The 17,194-nt window shown below is 54.8% G+C and overlaps 1 protein-coding gene across 1 annotated transcript; it reads left to right on the plus strand.

Annotated features, from left to right (window-relative positions):
- Window positions 1–15,615: 15,615 nt before the first annotated feature.
- Window positions 15,616–16,873, plus strand: AANAT (aralkylamine N-acetyltransferase). Its single transcript, XM_030294986.1, has 3 exons — window positions 15,616–15,790; window positions 16,060–16,214; window positions 16,440–16,873. The coding sequence occupies exons 1-3, from the start codon at window positions 15,628–15,630 to the stop codon at window positions 16,743–16,745; spliced, it is 624 nt and encodes a 207-aa protein (XP_030150846.1). The 5' UTR covers window positions 15,616–15,627; the 3' UTR covers window positions 16,746–16,873.
- The last annotated feature ends 321 nt before the right edge of the window (window positions 16,874–17,194 follow it).

Genomic DNA, 17,194 nt, shown 5'->3' on the forward strand with positions numbered 1-17,194 from the left:
GGCAGGATCCCTGTTCCTTTTTTTTTTTTAATTTTTTTTTCAACGTTTTTTATTTATTTTGGGACAGAGAGAGACAGAGCATGAACGGGGAGGGGCAGAGAGAAAGGGAGACACAGAATCGGAAACAGGCTCCAGGCTCTGAGCCATCAGCCCAGAGCCCGACACAGGGCTCAAACTCACGGACCGCGAGATCGTGACCTGGCTGAAGTTGGACGCTTAACCAACTGCGCCACCCAGGCGCCCAGGATTCCTGTTCCTTGAGCAGTTTTCAGACCGCCAAGGATACAGAATGACACGCGTGGAAAAGCCCTAAGAACATACATGAAGCCCAGGTGGCAGCCTGAGTACATAATGTGTCCTGAGTCAAAGTGCTTCGAGAATATTGATGTAATATTGGGGTTGGGGTCGTTGTCAATGGACCCAAATCTTAGAAAACTTGCATACTAAGATAGAGAGGAAAAAAAACTGTGGCCAAATGAGCTGAAGGGGAACTAGAATACAATTTAGGGGCACAGCTGGACCCACAAAGCCTGGCCTTTCCATTGCAGACCACAGTGTATGAATGGCCATCTGGAATCACTGCTGGAAAGACTCAGTTCCCCACCCCCTCCCCCGTAAAGACCTGGCAGGCTTAACAGCAGTAAGTGGCTTCTGTCTCACCTACCATGCCCCTTTAGCCCTTTCCCCTTACCCCCTGATAGCCTAACACTTATTGAGTACCTGTTATTGACCAGGTACTATGCCAGGCACATTCACATACATTATCTTGTTATCACAACCCTGGATATAGGTGTCCCGAACCCCATTTTATCAAGGAGGAAACAGGACCCGAGGAATTCAGTGCCTAGGGTTACAACGTAGTAACCTGCAGAGCCAAGTTGGAACCCGGGTTTCCTGACTCCCAAGACCAAGGGCTTTTCTAGTTCCTATGTCTATCAAGGGATCGGGGGAGGGAGCAAGCTAGTAGGCTGACAGGGCAGGGCAACGATGAGCTCGATATCTTTGGCGTCAGAAACCCAAGTGACGGGCCACCTGGGTGGCTCAGTCGGTTAAGTGGCCGACTCTTGTTCACGGCTCAGGTCATGATCTCAGTTCCCGGGTTCGAGCCCTGCACTGGTCTCTGCGCTGACGGCACAGAGAACCGCTTGGGATGGTCTCTCTCCCTCTCTCTCTGCCCCTCCCCTGCTTGTGCACTCTCTCACTCACTCTCCCTCAAGGTAAATAAATAAACTTAAAATTTTTTTTTTAAATCCAAGTGAGTTTTGGGGTGCCTGGGTGGCTCAGTCGGTTGAGCGTCCGACTTCGCTCAGGTCACGATCTCACGGTCCGTGAGTTCGAGCCCCGCATCGGGCTCTGTGCTGACAGCTCGGAGCCTGGAGCCTGTTTCGGATTCTGTGTCTCCCTCTCTCTCTGGCCCTCCCCCCGTTCATGCTCTGTCTCTCTCTGTCTCAAAATAAATAAATGTTAAAAAAAATTAAAAAAAAAAATCCAAGTGAGTTTTGCCCTCTACTCTAGCTTATGCCTGTGTTTGTTTTAATATGAAAAGAGTGTCCTTCCTCCCTAATCACTGAGCAAAATTGGCACTCCAGGAAGATGTGCCATGTTTATTCTGTGGCTTCTTGTAATAATGGCTAATAATAGCTACCAGTTCCTGAGCTGTAACTTAATAGCAGGTACATACTAAATGCTGTAGATAGATTATGCACCTTTATGTAGATAGATTAGCCCTCTGTGAGAGAGGATGTATGAGCCCCCCTTTTGTGAAGCGTCATGCCAACCCTGTGCTGTCCCCCTCCCCCAGGAAGCTGCTAGGTTGTAGGTAAGAGCCTTGATTTCAAACGCTGATCTCTCCCTTGCTAACAAAACCGCTTTGGAGCACGTGGATCATGTCCTGCGTATGCCTGTAACCCCAGTACCTAGTACCGTGCCTGGCACAGTCTTGGTGCCCAATGATGTACCATATCAGGGGGTGTCAAAGGCCTGACGTTCCTGGTCCTCTGCTTGGTCAGTTTCCCATCCTTGTCCCATACATCCAAGTAGCCGCCTGTGCGTTCTCTCAGCCATTTTTTGTCGCCCCCAGGTTGAGCTGCATCAGAGTCCTTTTAGAGGAAGAGGCTCAGGACATTCCTCCCAACCTCACTCGCACCTGAGATGCTCCAGCCAAGGTCTGAAGCTTGACTCCTTCCTGGTCCCCGAGCCCCCAGCCACAGTCTGCACACCCTAGCTGGCGAGCGGGGTGAGCTGGGATGAGAACACTGGCTTAGTTTTTATTTCCATAATTGTTGAATGAAAAAACAACAACAACAACAACAACAACAAAAAACCCTTCACTCCCCAGTGGAGAAACCCCTCCTCTCACGGCCCTAATACCCAGCCCTTCTTGGGGAAGAGAGAGTCTTCTCAGGAGAATTTTGCTTATTTACAAATATGCCTGCAAGAAACTGAACCAGTCTGGCCACTCCCCTTGCTGAGGGGCTGGCAGGCACAGGAGGCATCAGAGCCGGAGGCAGCCTGAACTGATCTCTAGGAAACAGGCTCTGTCTTATCCCTATCTTACACGGCCACTGGGCTAAGAAGTGTGCACGGGCCTCAGGGCCTCTCACTGCTCCACGGGGAGCCCCAGCCTGCTTGGCCTTTCCAGGCCTCCCTGTAGGAGTGAATCCAGACGGGCCCAGAGAACTCCTTCTATCCTGGAGCACATGTTTGGAGGCTCCAGGGTGCCTGCAGCGCTGGGGTCCTCAGCTAGGAAGGTGGAGTGGGAGGGGAGCTACCCTGGGGAGCCCTCCCACACCCCAGACGCCGGCTAGAGAAATGCCCTTGTCTGAGGCTCCAGCTGTGGGTTACTCCCCAGTCACGGGCTTTGGGAATTAAAGGAGTCCTCCTTGCCCTTGGAGCCTTACCCTTTTTTTGTATCGATGCCCTGGGAGAACCGTGGGATTTGTCCAAGATCGCTCTTGCGGGGCCGTCAAGATCAGGACCCAGATGGGTGGGCCCTTGGCCATTCTCACTCCTGACTCTGAGGAATGGTTACAACCCACGGAGCAAAACGCTCTGGGCCGGGGGCAACGGGGAAAGGGTGAAGTGATTCGTGAGAGCCCAGGGTTGGCAGAGTCACCCCGTTTCCCTCCTTCCTGCCGATACGGGGGCCGAGGACAGCAAATCCACCAGACCAGCTTGAAGAACAGTAGGGCGGCTGTCTCTCAGTAATGCCACTCTCCTCACCACCACGTCCCAGATCGCCAGGCCAAGGCCTTCTCCTCAGCACTCGTGGGTACTTCCTGGATGACCAGCCAAATGTCACAAAGTGACATCTTCCCCCAAACCCATTTCTTCTCCCAGACTCCTCACCCAGGTTGATGGCAACATCACCTACCTGGGAACCAAACTGGCCGCCTGAGGGTTAACCGTTGATCTTTTTTTTTTTTTTTATTTTTATTTTTTTTATTTTAAAAAAAAAATTTTTTTTTTTCAACGTTTATTTATTTTTGGGACAGAGAGAGACAGAGCATGAACGGGGGAGGGGCAGAGAGAGAGGGAGACACAGAATCGGAAACAGGCTCCAGGCTCTGAGCCATCAGCCCAGAGCCCGACGCGGGGCTCGAACTCCCGGACCGCGAGATCGTGACCTGGCTGAAGTCGGACGCTTAACCGACTGCGCCACCCAGGCGCCCCTAACCGTTGATCTTAAGCTCCACATGCAATCAAAGCCCAGGTCATGGCCCCTCTACCCCCTTTCCACACCCTCCAGCTCCAGAGGGGCTCCCCCGGGGGCCCCTTCATGGGGAGGTGGAGTGGTGCCGTGGCACCATGGCTAGGGGCAGGGTCCCAGAATCAGACGGACCCGGGTTTGAAGCCTGCGCTGCCACTGACTCACCGCGTGGCCTTGGGCAAGCCATTTCGCTTCAGTGAGCCTCAGTTTCCTTTTTGTGAAATAGGAATAACAATAGTACGTACTTCTTAGGGCTATTGAGAATCTAACTGACATGGTGAATATATTGCATAGGGCCTGTCCAGTGTTCCAGCCTGATAGACGGTTACCTGCTGGTGTTAGTTCATCCCCATCGCTTGCCCACGCTGTTGCTGTAGCCTCCGTCCCATGCCCCTCCCCCGGCCCGTACTCCGCCCCCATACACCCCTTCACTGTGCTGCCTAAACTATCTGCCACCTTGTCCCCAGGGAGCTGGAAAATGCAGACACGATCATCCGACTTCTCGGCTTAACATCTCTCTGTGGCTCTCCTGGCCCACCAGGTAACCCTTCTAGAATCGATTCCCTCTACCTACCTCTAACCCTGTCTTCCAGCTGTCCGTCCCACGCACATGCTCCGTGCTCCAGCCTGGGCTGCCTCCTCCAGGACCCCAAGTGTTGGTCCCTGGTGCCTTTTCGCTTGTTCACCATCTGCCTGGAAGTTTTTATGCCTCGACTTCAACTCCTGTTTTTACCTAAAGAACTCCTTTCCATCTCACAAAACCCAGATTGTGCCTTCTTATCTAAGAAGCCCTCGAAGCGCCCATTCCCCTGCCATTCCCCCCCCCCCACCTTACCTGGTGACACCCGTGTGATTGCGTTTATTCACCTCTCTTGTGCCCTTCTTCATCTTTGTATGCCAGCATCCAGCACGGGTCTGGCGCATAGAAGGTGCTCCTCGGGGCGCCTGGGTGGCTCAGTCGGTTAAGCGGCCGACTTCGGCTCAGGTCATGATCTCACGGTCCGTGAGTTCGAGCCCCGCGTCGGGCTCTGTGCTGACAGTTCAGAGCCTGGAGCCTGTCTCAGATTCTGTGTCTCCCTCTCTCTGACCCTCCCCTGTTCATGCTCTGTCTCTCCCTGTCTCAAAAATAAATAAAATGTTTTAAAAAAATAAAAAAAAAAAGACTAAAAAAAAAAAAGGTGCTCCAAAGGTTTTTTTTTTTTTTTTTTTTAAGTTTATTTATTTATTTTGAGATTGAGATTGAGAGAGAAAGCAGGGCAGGGGCAGAAAGACAGACAGAATCCCATCACCCGCACCATCAGCGTGGAGCCTGAGAGTGGGGCTCGAACCCACGAACCGCGAGACCATCACCTGAGCCGAAACCAAGAGTCGGACGCTCAACCAACTGAGCCACCCAGGCACCCGGTGCTCCAAAGATTTTTGTTGAGTGATTGAACAGAACCAGCAACCTCCTCCAACGGCTCTAAATGTGTCATCGGGTCTCTGGGACCTGACACCTGTTTTTCTTCAAGTGCCCTGCTCTCGTTTCCTATATATGGAGAGGAACATTCACAAACACCGCATGGATGCACACCCACCCCACATGCATGCACACACAAACACACACATACCCTTGTTCTCTCCTCGGACTTCAGCCTCTAGATCTGTGCTGGCTTTTGCGGTAACCCCTAACCACGTGTAGCTCTGGAGCCCTTGAAATGAGGCTAGTCTGAATTGGCATGTGCAGTAAGTGTAAAATATACACTGAATTTTGAAGACTTGTTTGCAAAAAAAAAATCCAAAATATCTCAATAATTTTATATCGATTACTGGTTGAAATGACAATATTGTATCTGTATTGAGTCAGATAAAATATATTATTAAAATCCAGCTCACCTGTTTCTTGTGGCTGCTTCATGTGGCTACGACAAAATGAAAGTCACCTATGAGGCTCACATGACCTTTCTGTTGGGCAAGCAGGGCTCCAGATGTTCAGGGAGCCGTAGGTCCCTTCTTTCTCCAGGAGATGGCGATCCCTCCCTGCCTTTGACACCTCCGTTCCAGAAAGGTCTGGAAGGTTCCTGAGGAAACTGCCCTGTGTACTATGTCAGATTATTGAACCCCCAGTAAGGACGGGGCTCCACTCAGCCCTGCAGTGAAACCAGCCTATCTATGCAAATGAGGCTTCAAAATAAATCCACAGGAAGTCAAGAAGCTAAACGCCATCCTCCTCAACGGAAGAATCAACACCTGTTGATACACACCTACTCTGGGGGACACACTTCCACTTTCACCCCGGGCTCTGTTTTCCAGGGGCTCATAAAGCCCGTTGGGGAGATGGGCATCAGCGGATACGGTGGTGTGTAGCCTGAATCCATTTTCAGATCCCAAGAAACCCTTCCCCCACTGCCAGGCACTGGTCGCTCAGGATCACGGCTGGGGTACCTTTCCAAGGGTTGCCCTCGGCCAAAAGAAGGTGCCTCAGCCATCCGATGACTGTCCTGAAGGAGGAACAAAGCCTGGCCTTTCACCTCCATTCAGGACACCTGGGAAGGGCCACCCCGACTTCGGAGCTTCTCCTGGGCTCAGCTGAGGTCTCTCCTAGAACTTCCTCATCAAGGTTAAACTTCTCCCTCTGCCCACTTCTGCTGCCCTTGCTCCCTGAGGACACTCCCAGTAAACATCCTCAGAGTCTTTAAGTCTGTTTCCTGGGCAATCTGACCTGTAATTGGTGCCAAGTGTGGTCCTAGGGAACAGACCCTGAAAGGGATTCCAGAGGGGCTCCTGGGTGGCTCAGTCGGATGAGCGTCCGACTCTTGGTTTCAGCTCAGGTCATGATCTCATGAAATCATGATCTGTGAGTTCGAGCCCCACCTTGGGCTTGGGGTGTGGAGTAGCTTAGGATTCTCTCTCTCTCCCTCTCTCTCTCTGCCCCTTCTCCTCTTGCTCTCTCTGTCTCTCTCAAAAACAAATAAATAGGAGCGCCTGGGTGGCTCCTTCGGTTAAGCGTCTGACTTCGGCTCAGGTCATAATCTCGCAGTTCATGAGTTCGGGCCTCGAGTCGGGCTCTGTGCTGACAGCTCAGAGCCTGGAGCCTGCTTTGGATTCTGTGTCTCCCTCTCCCCCTGCCCCCGCCCCCCACTCATGATCCGTCTCTGAAAAACAAACATTAAATCTTTTAAAAAATAAAGAAATAATAAGCAAATAAAAATTTTTAAAAATGAATGGGATTCTACAGCTGGATCATCCGCCTACTAACGAGGAGCTCCATCAGCAGTCAGAAGGAAATGCGGTTAAAAAAAAAAGAAGAAGAAAATCTCAGGCATTTGCAAGGCACGGGAGAGTGGTCATTATAAGGACTACGGCATCTCATGACTATTGCTGGGGGCAGCCGCACTAGAGACAGTGAAAAGCTACGGGTGATGGGTCACCAATTCAAAGCTCAGTATATAAGCCAGAGGGTCTCCTGGGTAGAAACGCACCTCCCGAAGTTAGGGAACAGAGAAAAGCAGGGGATCCGGTTCTGGGCTTAATCAGGCCAGCAGAACCCCAGAGGAGGTTGAATTCCCAAACTTGGTGAGTCAGCTATGCCAAGGAGGACCCTAACTGGGAAGAAGGGGGGCTCTGAGACACCTGGGGATATCTGGATTGCTGTGCTCGAAAATCGCAAACCTTGAGAACATCTCCTTGAGCCTTCTGGACCCTCACAGGTGTGGCCCCCCTCCCGCCCGTGACAGATTATTGCTTTCTCTTTGCCGGAAGACAAGACTCTTCCTGGTAAGACAAGCGCCAACCCTCCCCCACCCCCGGACCCCAAGGGTCTACTCTATCTCCTCTGTTTGGACCAGATCAATAGCTGGGTCTCAATCACAGCATAACCCAGCTGGCGACGTGCTGGGCCACCTAAGGGAGGAGAAAGGCTGTACCTGGAAGGGCCTGCAGGGGCCAGCCGCTGGTACCGACAGGAGCTGGGAGAACGTGCGACTGGAGTCAAGGACACGGGGCCAAGAGGGGCAGAACATCAAGCTGGATAAGGTGAGTGCGTAGTTCTGGGAACACTTCTCCCCACAGCGGGATTTATCACCCTGGCAAGGACCCCGGAAGTTGGTGCTAACACACCGCCAGGGCGGCTCTTGGCAGCTTGGAGAGAATGATCCAAGAGCACCCGCCCCCTGGCTGGCAGGGCTGCTCTCGGTTCAGGAAGCTTCCTCAACCAAGGTCAATGCAGGGCAAAGAGGCCTGCCCCCTGCTTCATTCAATCTGGGTGTCTCTGAAGGGCTTCCTGGCTCCTGAGCTCCCACGAGATGGGCTGAGGCCTCTGTGGCAATGACATCAACATGACGGACCTCTCCCTCCACCCAGGGCTGCTTCCCCTGCTCCCTGACAGGGTCGGCCCCCCCGAGAGCTCTCCCCAGCGAGACTGCTGCGTGCAATCCTCTATCTCGGTTTCTGTTTCCCGGGGAGCCTGCACGTAACAGACTAAGTTTGAAAAGGTAAACTAGGCAAAATGTGCTCAGTGCAAGGCGTGCAGGGCGGATCTGAAGTCCAGGGAAGGAGTTAAGAGAAACAAGCCGCCCTCAAAACCACCAAAAATCGCAACCAGTGGGGCATCTGGGTGGCTCAGTCGGTTAAGCGTCCAACTCTTGGTTTCTGCTCAGGTCATGATCTCGTGGTTCGTGAGTTCGAGCCCCACGTCGGGCTCTGCGCTGACAGCATGGGGGCTGCTTGGGATCCTCTGTCTGCCCCTCTCTCTCTGCCTCTCCCCCACTCGCTGTCTCTCCCTCAAAAATAAATAAACGTTAATAATAATAATAATAACAATAAATGCAACTGGTTGCACAGATGACCTAACAGGGCTGCCTTCCCTGCCCCTTAGGGCCTTTCCGTTGCTTTGCATGGAAAATTGGGGTCTCAGAGACATCATCAGAGTGTCTCTGGGCCCTGTCTCTCAAGGGGCCCACTTCTCAGTCTCCCCCAGGTGGACTCCCCCGGGCCCTGTAGTGGGAACCAGGCCATCATCACATTGAGGAGAGGAGGGAGGAGCAGGTGCATCCCCGTGTGGGAAGGTCCCAGAGGTCCTGGGACCAGGGCGTCACTCACCTGGGCCCAGGTGGATGCTCGCTGCCACACTGTGCCAGGCTCTGTGGGTGCGTCAGAGCCATTGCAGGTGATGGTGCTGGTGAGGGGAGAGAGGGATGGAGGGATAAGATAGGGGGTGGGGGAAGTCTTGCCAATGGGTCCGTGTGTCTTTAATTTTTATTTATTTTATTTATTTTTTAATTAAATTTTTTTTTAATGTTTATTTTATTTTTGAGAGAGAGAGAGAGCACAAGCAGGGGAGGGGCAGAGAGAGGGAGAGAGAGAGAGGGAGAGAGAGAATCCCAAGCAGGCTCTGCACTATCAGCACAGAGACTAATTCTGGGCTTGAACTCACGAACCATGAGATCACGACCTGAGCCAAAATCAAGAGTCAGACGCTCAACCAACTGAGTCACCAGGCGCCCCGGGTCAGTGTACCTTTAACAGGTGGCCTCTGCCCTGCTGTGACCTCTGCTTTGCCACCATGAGGCCGCTCCCCTGCCTCTGCCCTCACACCTCCCCACCCCTCTCTTCTGAAAGACTTCAAGGCCCCCAGGGGCCTCCGTGATAAGAGCATCTGAGATCTCTTCTCCATTCTGGCTGCACTTGACGTTGCTGACTGCCCCATGGCCGGGACTCTGGGAAATGTCTTTATCCTTTTCCTTTCTTCCTGCTAACGTCTCCTTCCTCCCAAAGAGTGGACGTTCCTTAGCTTTCCTGTGCCAACACGCAGCCCCTCAGAACACTCTTTCAGGGGCGCCTGGGTGGCTCAGTCAGTTAAGCATCCGACTTCGGCTCAGGTCACGATCTCGCAGTTCGTGAGTTCGAGCCCCGCGTCGGGCTCTGTGCTGACAGCTCAGGGCCTGGAGCCTGTTTCGGATTCTGTGTCTCCCTCTCTCTCTCTGCCCCTCCCCCGTTCATGCTCTGTCTCTCTCTGTCTCAAAAATAAAAAATAAACGTTAAAAAAAATTTTTTTTTTTCAACGTTTTATTTATTTTTTTGGGACAGAGAGAGACAGAGCATGAACGGGGGAGGGGCAGAGAGAGAGGGAGACACAGAATCGGAAGCAGGCTCCAGGCTCTGGGCCATCATCAGCCCAGAGCCCGACGCGGGGCTCGAACCCACGGACCGCGAGATCGTGACCTGGCTGAAGTCGGACGCCCAACCGACTGCGCCACCCAGGCGCCCCAAAATTTTTTTTAAAAAAAAGAACACTCTTTCAGTACCCAGACCTCCGTCGTCTACTCCATCACGAGTATGGCCACATCTGTACCCGTCATCCTTGCCGCTTCAGATTTGTTAGTGGGATAGGGGCTCAGCTGGGTCAGAGGTGAGGCTAAGACGGGTGAGGAGTTAGGTAACGTGACACTTGTGTGGGGGTGGGGGTGGGTGGTGTCTCTATGGGCCCTGAACAGCCTTGCTCCAAACTATCATAGAATGTTCTGGAGCCCTAGAGCAGGAAGCCAAGCCATCGCCCACGGTTTGCTTGGGACCAAAGAACCGTGTGGGAGAGAACCGGAGCCCAGCCCATAACTGCCATTCACATGTACATAGACCCGTCTGGTGGACTGGGAGACCAGACCGGAGGGAGTGAGGGCGGCACCCCTAAGGGGGAGACATGCAGTGAGGAGGAGTGTGGTTTGGAGGCCAACGGGCAGAGTCAGAACTGGGGAGCAGTGGTTACAGGACCCTTTCAAGGGAGCTGGTGCTTCTCAATGCGAGAAGACTGGCAAAGAGCAAAATTATACCAGGGCGCCTGGGTGGTCCAGTCAGTTAAGCGTCCGACTTCGGCTCAGGTCATGAGCTCCTGGTTCGTGGGTTCAAGCCCTGTGTTGGGTTCTGTGCTGACAGCTCAGAGCCTGGCGTCTGCTTCAGATTCTGTGTCTCCTTCTCTCTCTCTGTCCCTCCCCCCCGCCTCAAAAATAAACATTAAAAAAAAAAAAGACCAAAATTACATCAATAGGGGATCTAAAAAGAAGCACCCTGAGCCAGTGGTCCCCACACAGGACACTGGGTCACACTGACTCCATCAGATACGCAGCTCACCTCTGGTTCTGCTGTTGGAGAGCCTGTGATGTCCTCTGTGATGCCTGTCACATAGATGGCCCTTTTCTCTTGCCCCCTGAGCCTGGACAGAGCCTCAGAACATGCAGGGGGGTGGGGGGGGCATTCAGGGCAGAGGGCACTCTAAGGTGAGTCTGAGCTTCTGAAGGGAGTCCATTTCTCTTAGGGGGTCCCTACTGGGACCAGTCTCATCTCGGCAGGGCCCTCATGGAATTCACAGCAGTTCTGGCCTGTTGCGGGAGGGTCGGGGGGGGGGTGTGTGGGGACTCTTGATCTGTTTTACACACTTGACCTCTGCCCAAGACTCCACTTGCAAAGGCGTGCAAAAGTTTGAACCCCTGCTCTGGGCACATGGCTAGGTAGGCACGCTCTCTCTCCCCACAAGGCAGACAAACAGGATGCCAACCTACAGCTCGGAGAACATGTACCTTTTTTTTTTTTTTTTTTTTTTTAAATAAACTCGCCACGTGCGGGGCCCGAACTCATGACCCACAGACCCAGAGTCACATGCTCTGCTGACGGAGCCAGCCGGGGGCCCCTTGGAGAATGTGTACTTTGAAGAGTGGTTCTCAGGCCCGGCTGCGCAGAGGAAGCCCCTGGGGGAGGAGCTATGCTCCCGAGGCCCTACCCCAGAACTTAAAATGAGAATCTCTGGGGAGGTGACACAGTGCTTGGAATTTTTTAAAGCTCCCAGATGATTTCAGGGTGCAGCCAGGCACGGGAGCCCTGCTTTGAAGCCGGGGGAGTGGGATCGGTCACAGTAATGGCTAGCGACATCACACCATGATGTACACAAGGACTTCAGCCCTGCCCGAGGCACGGACACCTTCTTCCCTGTGCCCCGGTGCAGGCACGCAATTCTTCCTGGTTCCCTCACTGCCCCTTCCCCGGCCTGTGCTGACCACTCCCTTTCTCAGACCTCACAGACAGAGTAGCCAGATAAAACACAGGATGCCCAATAAAATCAGAATTTTTTTAAAAATCTATTTTTAACTTTGAATAGGGTTGACCTAAATGTCGCGTGAGTTTCAGGTGGAAATCAGAATTTTGGATCAACAATTTTTTTGTGTAAGTGTGTCCCAAATATTGCAGGGGACAGACTTATACTTAAGAAAATTTGTCGTGGGGATGGGGCGCCTGGGGGGGCTCAGTTGGTTAAGTGTCCGACTTTGGCTCAGGTCATGATCTCCCAGTTTGTGAGTTCGGCCCTGTGCGGGGCTCTCTGCTGTAACACAGAGCCTGCTTTGGATTCTCTGCCTCCCCCCTCTCTGCCCCTCCTCTGCTGGCCCTTTTTCTCTCTCTCTCTCAAAATAAATAAATAAACTTGGGGCGCCTGGGTGGCGCAGTCGGTTAAGCATCCGACTTCAGCCAGGTCACGATCTCGCGGTCCGGGAGTTCGAGCCCCGCGTCGGGCTCTGGGCTGATGGCTCGGAGCCTGGAGCCTGTTTCCGATTCTGTGTCTCCCTCTCTCTCTGCCCCTCCCCCATTCATGCTCTGTCTCTCTCTGTCCCAAAAATAAATAAACGTTGAAAAAAAAAATTTTTTTTTTAAATTAAAAAAAAAATTAAAAAAAAAATAAATAAATAAACTTAAAAATAAGTTATTTGTGGGGCACCTGGCTGTCTCAGTCAGTGGAATGCGCGACTCTTAATCTCAGGGTTGTGAGTTCGAGCCCTAGGTTTGGGTGTAGAGATTAACTAAAAGTAACATCTTTAGGCAGCTCTTTCTGCCCACGGGGTCCTGTCCCCATGCTGTGACAAAATCACCTTTTTGCACCGAAAAAAAGTAAAAATAAAAACAAAAATAAAATCCTAAAAAAAAAAAGTTGTTTACCTGAAATTTGAATTTCACAGGGCTTCCTGCATTTTATTTGCTAAATCTGGCACCCTTATTCACAAGGTACATCCCTTGAGGCCACTCTGTTGGTCAGATGAATTTGATGACAGCTCCTCGTGGGGAAGGACACCCCGAGGTCCGGAAGCGGTTGGTGTTCCCACAGGCCTCCAGAGATCATCACTCAGCAAGGCTGGGACTAGAGACAAATGCAGTCACTCTTGACCTTTCTCTTAATTTCACTACAGAGGCGTCCTTCTCTGTCTCCGTCACCCCCGTGTGTCCGTCACCCATCTCTTTCCCTCTCATCGCTGATGGCATACTGTCAGGTTCTTCAGTTGATGGGGACAGCTCACCCTCCCTTTCCCTCGCCTGCCCCCTTGGGGGATCGGGTCCCCAGCTCAGCCATGTTTAGTATAATGATGTCCTGTCTTCGTCTCTGAGGTTCCATGTATCTAGAGGTGTTTTCCAGAAAGAATAGGGCCATACAGTGGTCAATCAAAAGAGAGGCAGATTCGATAGCCTGCTCTTCTCTGGTGGCTCTGGGCGGTGGCGATGGGCATGAGGGGGCGCGGTGGAGCCACAGGGTCTAAGAAAGACAGAGAAGACCTTTCCTGAGACCTTGAGGTTGGAGGTTGAGGTGCCCAGCCCCGGTCCGGGACCTGTCTTCCCAACCAGGCCCGAAAGCCAAGCGTGAGGAGGTCTTCTGGGCGGTCCCGAGAGGTCTGTCGTGGGCCCCCAGAAGGGGCAAGACAGGAAGTGCCTGGTAGCAGTTGGGGTGGGGGGCACGTTAAGCTCTGGGGGTTCTGCTGGGCCTCACACAGCAGAGAGGCCCTGGGAGGAAGGGATCCCACAGATAGGAGTGTGGGTGCGGGGGGCATCTGGGCTGGTCTGGGGACCCCGATGTCAGAGCCACGTAGGCAGAGCTCCAGGACCATGGCAAGAGCAGGCCCTCCTTCTGCGGCGGGTAGACAGGGCATCACCAGGGTGATGGCAGGGGGGCATGAGTCACTAAGGACCTCTTGCTTGTTGAGGTTGGTTTTTGTGACAGGTGATGAGCGAGCGGTGAGCGTGGGGCTTTGACTCTTACTTCTGGACCTGGGTCTTTTCCTCAGAGTGCTCTGGAAAGAGGTAGGCTGGTTACATACGTGGAGGGGGTAATTTATGAGGGCAGGACGTAGAGGGTGTGTCTGGTGATCAGTGGCTTGTCTCCGTCTACCCGGCAAGGTCTGAATACGGCTGCCTCCAGCCCTGCCTGCCTCTCCAGGCTCACTGAGATCGGGGCATTTCCTCCCAAGGCCAATGGGACACCCACTGGCTCCCCTCGCTTTGGCAGACCCTGACCTGAGGACACAGTCTGATTGATGGCCAGCAGGAGTGTGAAGGCGCGGATCTGTCATGTGGAAAATCAACACACCCTGTAATTGCGTGACACAGGGGTACAGCCCGGGGTTGCCTTTCTGGCCTCGACGACTTGCTGGGAGGCTCTAAGCAGGTTCTTCAGCCTCTCTGAGCCTCTGTTCCCTTCTCTATAAAATGGGGCTAATACTGGGCAGGCCTGTCATGTGGATTAAAGGACACTCGTCCCCGAGGCCCAGCACACAGTAGATGCCACAAAGGGTAGCACTCCCAGCCTGCAGAAGCTGAAAGGACCCTCAGAGGTGGGCTTGCCCAAGCCTCCAGAGCACAAAGGGTGAATGCCTGTCCCAGCCAGGCAGAGCCAGGGCCGGGATTAGAGCTGGACCCCTGAGGTTTTAGCCCTGTGCTCTCCCCACCCCTCTCTGGGGCCTTCATCAATCACTGTAATCCCTTGTGCATCCAGTAAGTCGTGCTGATGTCTGACAGGCAGAGACAGGGCACGGAGCCGCACAGCCCTGCTGGCTTTGTCCTGCTGGTATGACAAGGAGGCGGGGCAGGGATTATAAATCGCCGAGAACATCCCATGTTCCCCAGTGACGCCTGCTGCAACAGGCGAGCTGCGCACGGAGGGGGCGTCCCAGATCTCCCCCCCCGCCCCGCTCCTGTGCCTGCGGACCACCTCCGGGGTGATCGGCTCTGTGGTGGGAACACTGGGCCCCTGCTGAGGGTGCTGGTAAGTGGGACCTTTGCTCTTGGCTCCCAGCCTTCAGGAACAGGAGCTACCCTGCCTGGGGCTTCTGGATGTAGGGAGAAAAAGTAGAAGGGGGGGGGGGGCGGTGAGGCAAGGCACGTATGGAAGCCATGGGCTTTTTAAGGGAAGGATGGCCTCCTCTAAGAATCCCCAGGGTATTTTGGGAGAGACACGGCGCCACAGGGGCACAGCGGCTGAGCCAGGGGCAGGGCGGGAGGGGTCTCGCTGCTCCCCAGGCCCGCTCCCTTCTCCCTCAGACTGCCCCTGCACTCCTGATGCCTTCCGCATGCGTGCGCGGTCCAGTCTGAGGCCATCTGAGTAAACGTGAAGGTTCCCTGAGAACCCGCTTTGGTTAAGGGCCTTTTGCTCCAGGGCCAAGGGCCGAACCCGCCTAGAAAGCTGGAGCCACGGTATCTTTCACCCAAAGGACCAGAAAGTCTCCTTCTGGGCAGATGAGACCAACTGTGTCAGAAGTGGTCGGTGGCCACCCGTCCCCAGGCTCCGCAGAGCCCTGCCCACCCTTCCCACCGCCTCCTGAGACCTGGGTGTCCCTGGAGGGCAGTGAGGCCAGATCTGGAGGTGTGGAAGGGCTGTTCCGCGGGTACTTCTGTCTGAGACGGAAAGGGGGGGGAGAGGGCACCAATGTTTACGGCCCCCAGGGTCTGCGTTGGGACTCACCTGACCCCAGGTCCGGCCACAAGAGGCAAGACGCGCCGTCACCCTGGCCCGCCCCTATTGGAGAGGAGGACCGTACCCCTGACCCTCGCTCCTCCCCGATAGGTGCCGCAGGACCCTTTCCGGCCACCAAGGCCACTTCTGAAGCTGGGCACCCGGGGACGCACCAGCATCCAGGATGTCCACACAGAGCACGTACCCGCTGGAGCCCGAGGCCTCGCAGCTGCAGCCGGAGACCCCAAAGGCCCCAGGCCACCAGCGGCGTCATACGCTTCCCGCCAACGAGTTCCGCTGCCTCACCCCGGAGGATGCTGCCAGCGTGTTTGAGATTGAGCGTGAAGGTGAGTGGGCCCCGCACAGGGTCTGGACGCTGACGCGTCTGTCCGTGGGGAGGAGCCCCTGTCCATGGTGGCTGGGCCCCCAGAGTATCAGATCAAGTGTGTGTGTGCGTGTGCGTGTGCATGGGGATGGGAAGGGCCCCGAATCCCGCTTTCCTATGGGGGAGGGGTGGGGAGTGGGAAAGCACACCTGGGCTTCTGAGCAGATGCTCGGTGGCCAGTGGCATGTGGCATGGTGACCGCTGAGTCACACGCCGTACCTCCCCTTGCAGCCTTCATCTCTGTCCTGGGCATCTGCCCCTTGTATCTGGAGGAGATCAAGCACTTCCTGACCCTGTGTCCAGAGCTGTCCATGGGCTGGTTCCAGGAGGGCCGCCTTGTGGCTTTCATCATCGGCTCGCTTTGGGACCAGGAGAGACTCACTCAGGTGAGGGCAGGCGCCCCTGGGCTGTGATTTCTTCCTCTGGGCCTTTCCCGGGTCAAAAGGACCCACCTCTTTGGAGGGTACGGCTCCCAGTTTGGGGCCCTCCTTGGGTAGGAACGGAGCCCCGATTGGAGGCACTCGAGAGACGCTTGCTCGGCCAGTGGAGCTAGCTGGGGAGGCAGGTATCCACGGAGATGCCCTGGACTCACATCCCTTGCCCGTTCCCAGGAGTCGATGACGCTGCACCGGCCCGGGGGCCACACCGCCCACCTACGCGCCCTGGCCGTGCACCACACTTTCCGGGGACAAGGCAAGGGCTCCATCCTGATGTGGCGGTTCCTGCACCACCTGGGGAGGCAGCCAGCAGTGCGCCGGGCCGTGCTCATGTGTGAGGATGCGCTGGTGCCCTTCTACCAGAAATTCGGCTTCCGCCTCGTGGGCCCATGCGCCATCACCCTGGGCTCGCTCACCTTCAATGAGCTGCAGCGCTCCATGTGGGACCATGCCTCCCGGCGTAGGAACAGCGGCTCCTGATGTCACTGCTCCCCGCACCCCCCCCCCAACCTGGGGGCTCCCACCCGGCCCCAATTTCCCGTTCTCTCCCCAACCCAGCTGCCCAGCAAGCTTCGGTGATACACTTCCCAGCCTATCCTTGTGAGGCTCTCTGGACCACCCCTCTCCCCGGCCCACATTCCAAATTGTGCCAGAGGTGGGGAGTGGTTGATAACCGGGGACAGCAGGAGGGGTCCTGCGACCCACCTCAGCGACTCCTTCATTCTCGGGAATCAATGGGGGGCCCTCTGGGCAGGCAGCATCGTTGTCCCCGTGGGTTGGGCCTGGTGCTCCGAAGGCCCTTACCCTCCCCAGCCTCACGGAGCCCCTTTCTCATCCTCTGCCCCGGAATGAGGGGTAGCTGGGATCAGGAAAGAGCAGAGGCTACCTCCTAGCTCAGCCCCTGTGCCCCCCACCCCTGGCCTCGGACC

This window comes from Lynx canadensis, chromosome E1, assembly GCF_007474595.2.
Source record: "Lynx canadensis isolate LIC74 chromosome E1, mLynCan4.pri.v2, whole genome shotgun sequence".
Classification (NCBI taxonomy): domain Eukaryota; kingdom Metazoa; phylum Chordata; class Mammalia; order Carnivora; family Felidae; genus Lynx; species Lynx canadensis.

Excerpts from the sequence above, each read along its gene's own strand:
- AANAT (XM_030294986.1), top strand. The coding sequence starts at position 15,628 with ATGTCCACACAGAGCACGTACCCGCTGGAGCCCGAGGCCTCGCAGCTG. Across the intron at positions 15,791-16,059 it reads GTTTGAGATTGAGCGTGAAG|CCTTCATCTCTGTCCTGGGC; the intron begins GTGAGTGGGCCC and ends CTCCCCTTGCAG. Across the intron at positions 16,215-16,439 it reads ACCAGGAGAGACTCACTCAG|GAGTCGATGACGCTGCACCG; the intron begins GTGAGGGCAGGC and ends GCCCGTTCCCAG.